Source organism: Egretta garzetta, unplaced genomic scaffold (genome assembly GCF_000687185.1).
Source record: "Egretta garzetta isolate BGI_Z169 unplaced genomic scaffold, ASM68718v1 scaffold51, whole genome shotgun sequence".
In the NCBI taxonomy this organism is placed as follows: domain Eukaryota; kingdom Metazoa; phylum Chordata; class Aves; order Pelecaniformes; family Ardeidae; genus Egretta; species Egretta garzetta.
Window position 1 is genome coordinate 4,257,020 of NW_009258549.1, and position 3,901 is coordinate 4,260,920.

Below are 3,901 nucleotides of genomic sequence, written 5' to 3' on the forward strand. Positions count from 1 at the left end.
AGGAAAGCTCAGGCTACTTCCATCCTTGCACATAGGCACATGCTCCGTCTCGCCGCCATGGGAGAAGACATGAAATGGCCAGTGTGCCATTGGAGAAACCCCAAAAATGGCCAGTGTGCCATGGGCTCATGCCTCTGGCAGGGCAGGGGCTGGCTGTCCCCAGCATCATCCCCTGGGGCTGTGCCGGTCCCGTGGCACTCACCTGCGCAGGGGAAGGAGCTGGCAGTCGCAGTGGAAAGGCACATCCCGCAGGTTGCATGGGAGAAGACATGAAATGGCCAGTGTGCCATTGGAGAAACCCCAAAAATGGCCAGTGTGCCATGGGCTCATGCCTCTGGCAGGGCAGGGGCTGGCTGTCCCCAGCATCATCCCCTGGGGCTGTGCCGGTCCCGTGGCACTCACCTGCGCAGGGGAAGGAGCTGGCAGTCGCAGTGGAAAGGCACATCCCGCAGGTTGAGGATCTCCAGCCCCGTGAAGTTGCTCATGTCGGGGATGTTGCTCATTTTGTTGCTCTCCAGGTAGAGGCTTCTGATCTTGGGACCAAGGCCAGTGAAGGCACTGGGGGAAATCTGCAACGAAGCGAGGGTGAGTCAGGGGGACCCTGATGGAGGCAGGGGAGCAAACCTCTGCCCCTGCACTGCTAATCAACCTGGCGACCTAGTGAAAGAGCTGTTTTAAATAGCAGCACATGTGCTTGGGGACTGTTAACTCAACCAGTTTCAGTCACATTTTGGGACTCACTCACTAGACCCTGCTCAGTCTTCCTGGAAAGGTGATGCACGGGAGGTCTTTTAGAGCAATCCCTGGGCCCTGTTAAAGGTGGATGGTCCTTACGAGAGTGGTGCTAACACCACTTTCTTTAGAGGATGAAGGAATTTGGGGCAATAGCAATGAAAAGTCCCACAGGACAGCTCATAGTGGCAGCAGGAGAAATACAGCCAGGGCTGGGGGAAGGGGCTGGCTTGGGGAATGATCTGGACCCCACTGAAACTGGGTGCCTTTAAGGACCAGGTGGGGAGCGAGCCTGTCCTGGGGGAGCTGGGGAATAGGTTGGAGCAAGGCAACACTCCAGCCAAGCCCAGGGAAGCCTCTCCTGAAGCCTTGGGAGTTCAGGGACATCCAGTCAGATGCCCCCATGTGGGCCACCAGCCCTGGGTGCTAGAATGAGATGGGACCTATGGCAGTGCCCCGTGGTGCCCCTGCCCAACCACACTCACCTGCTCCAGGCCCATGTTGTCCAGGTAAAGGTGCTGCAGGCTGGAGGCAAGCAGCAGGAAGGCACTGTCCCCCACGCGCTTGATGGGATTTTGGGAGAGCTTCAGCTCGCTCAGGGCAGGCAGGCCCCTCAGGGCTGGGGTGGGCACCTCCACCAGGCGGTTTCCCTCCAGGTGCAGCTTCTCCAGCAACTTGGCAGGAGCCAGGGCAGCAGGGGCGATGTGCCCAATGGCATTCCCAGCAAGGTAGAGCCAGCGCAGCCCTCTGGCCCCAGCCAGGTCGCCCTCCGCCAGCTCCCCGATGGCGTTGTGCTGCAGGTGGAGGGACATGAGGTTGGGCAGGAGCTGGAAGGCACCCGTGGGCAGGTGAGTGAAGGCATTGCGGTCCAGGTCAAGGTAGGCCAGCCGCGGGGCCCCCTCGAAGGCGGTGGCCACCAAGGTGGAGAGACGGTTGTCGGTGAGGTAGAGGTAGACCAGGCTCTCCAGCCCCCGCAGCGCCCCGGGACGCAGCACCCCAATGCTGCAGCTCTGCAGGTGGAGGGACACCAGCTCCTTCAGGCCAGGGAAGGCACCCGGTGGCACCGTCCCAAAGGCGTTTCGGCGCAGGTCAAGGAGGCGGGTGTCCCCGGGGAAGCCCCGGGGGATCTCCCGCAGGTCCCTGTTCTCGCAGGACCCGTGCCGGAAATCAGGGGAGCAGGTGCACCCCTGGGGGCACTGCCCACTGCCAGCCAACTTTGGCTGCTGTGAAGGTGCAGCAGGGCTGGGAGGCAGCCAGGGCCGGCTGCATCGCATCTCCGTGGGCCTCAGGGAGTCAAGGGGCCGGCCACAGAGGGTGGGGGGTGCAGCGCAGGCCCCTTCCACCTGCACCCGTGCCCTCACCAGCCAGTGGTGAAAGGGGCGCAGGAGGCAGGAGCAGAGCAGGGGGTTCCCAGCCAGGCTGACCCTCACCAGCCCCCTGATCCCGGCCAGAGGTGGCAATCCCCGCAGCTGGTTTTCGCGGAGGTCCAGCGTGCGCAGCTGGGGGCTGCGGGCAAAGGCATTGGGCGCCACGTCCTGGAGGGCAGCATGGTCCAGGAAGAGGTGCTTCAGGGAGGCCATGGCCAGGGCTTCCTCAGGCATGTAGGTGATGGGGTTGTGGCCCAGGTCCAGCTGGGTGGTCCCATCCAGCCTGGCCAGGGCCTCACCAGGCAGTGCCTGCAGCTCATTATGGTCCAGGCTCAGCCTGCGCAGGGTAGGCAGGGCGGTGAAGGCCTCGCTGCTCAGCACGTGGAGGGCATTGTGGGACAGCCGGAGCCACCTGAGGACCTGCAGACCCTGGAAGACCATGTCTGGGAGGTAGACCAAGGCATTCGCCCTCAGGTCAAGGACAGTGAGGGACCCCAGATGCCCAAAAGCACCTGGCTGGATCTCCTCAATACGGTTCCCCTCCAGGATGAGCTGCTGGAGGGAGGACAGCCCATCCAGGGACTCCTGGTAGAGGAGGGCTATGCTGTTGGAGGCCAGGTTGAGGTAGACCAGCCTCCCCAGCCCCCGAAAAGCCCCTTCCTCCAGCCTCTCCACCTTGCAGCGCTGCAGGTCCAAGTGTGTGAGGTAGGGGGTGGCAAGGAAGGCTCCCACCGGGATGACTGTGAAGCTGTTGCCCCAAAGGTCCAGTTTTTTGGTGAGCTGTCAGTCACATAAATAAACACTGAGTTACCCCAGAGCTGCCCTCCCCACCTCTTCTTTCCCCCGTCCCCTGCCCATCCCTTTGCCCACCTGCGGGATGGTGCTGGGGATGGCTGTCAGGTTCCCATTGAGGCAGAGGACGTGGGCACGGAGATTGTCGCAGACACAGGGCGCGGGGCAGCGGGTGGCAGCCCTGCCCCCCAGCGCCAGGGCTGCTGCCAGCAGGAGGAGACCCCAGGGCAGCCTCATGGTGGAGAGCACCTGCAGCCAGGGAGAGACAGCAGTGAGGCCAGGAGAGGGGCCAGGCTCCCACGTGTCCCCAAATAGCATCGCCTACCAGCACTGGGTGCCATAGGGGCTGTTGCTGTGACCTAGCGGGGCAGGTCTCACCGTCTCTTGCTCTCAGACCGTGATTTTACCGGTTATAAACGAGGAAGAGAGCAGAAGAAGGAGAAAAGAAATATTTAGAATGAAAAGTGAGGGTCACAGATAGCAGGCCTCCACTTGGAAAGAGCTTTTACCCTGGTTATCTAAACTCCGTGAGGGAGGTTTGGAAGGACCTGCGAGGGGCTCGGCAGGAGCACAGGGTCACTCGTGGGGAGCTGGCTTGGAGCAGACACCCCCTTCCTCTTTTTCTGCTTATAGCACTAACATAAAACTGCCTTGATCTAGACAGAGTAGCAATATTCTTTTTACAATCAAGGCTTGTTTTTTATAAAAGGCAAAGTAGGTATAGCTACCCAGGGGATGCGATCATGCTGGCTTTCTGAGCTGCCACCTTTCTTTTAATTGCAAATGTCCCACCTCCGCCAGCCCAGCCACCTCCCAGCTCTGCGCCTTCCACCCGGCATGCTCCCTGCTCCCCCCGCCCCTGCTATTCATAGCTGGGTTTGGAATAGATCGCCACTGTTTAGCTGCAGGAAGGACGCGTTGGTTTTGGCCAGGCAGGAGTGAGCCCCTGGTGTGGAGGTGCCGGAGAGGGGCCAAGGCTGGGGCGAGCACAGCAGAGGGTCAGCAGGGCT

The 3,901-nt window shown here is 61.3% G+C and overlaps 1 protein-coding gene across 4 annotated transcripts in view; it reads right to left on the reverse strand.

The window, feature by feature from the left end:
• CHADL (chondroadherin like) overlaps positions 1-3,901 on the reverse strand; it is a 6,446-nt gene that overhangs the window by 1,937 nt on the left and 608 nt on the right. For 3 of the 4 annotated variants that reach the window (XM_035903296.1, XM_035903297.1, XM_009647866.2), the window contains exons 2-4: positions 2,970-3,140; positions 1,218-2,879; positions 403-569 (exon numbers count right to left, since the gene is read on the reverse strand). In XM_035903296.1, the coding sequence (XP_035759189.1) occupies positions 403-569; positions 1,218-2,879; positions 2,970-3,140 (2,000 nt within the window). Of the gene's footprint in view, positions 1-402; positions 570-1,217; positions 2,880-2,969; positions 3,141-3,216; positions 3,896-3,901 lie in introns of those variants that run through there. The other variant, XM_035903298.1, reaches the window with a different exon arrangement.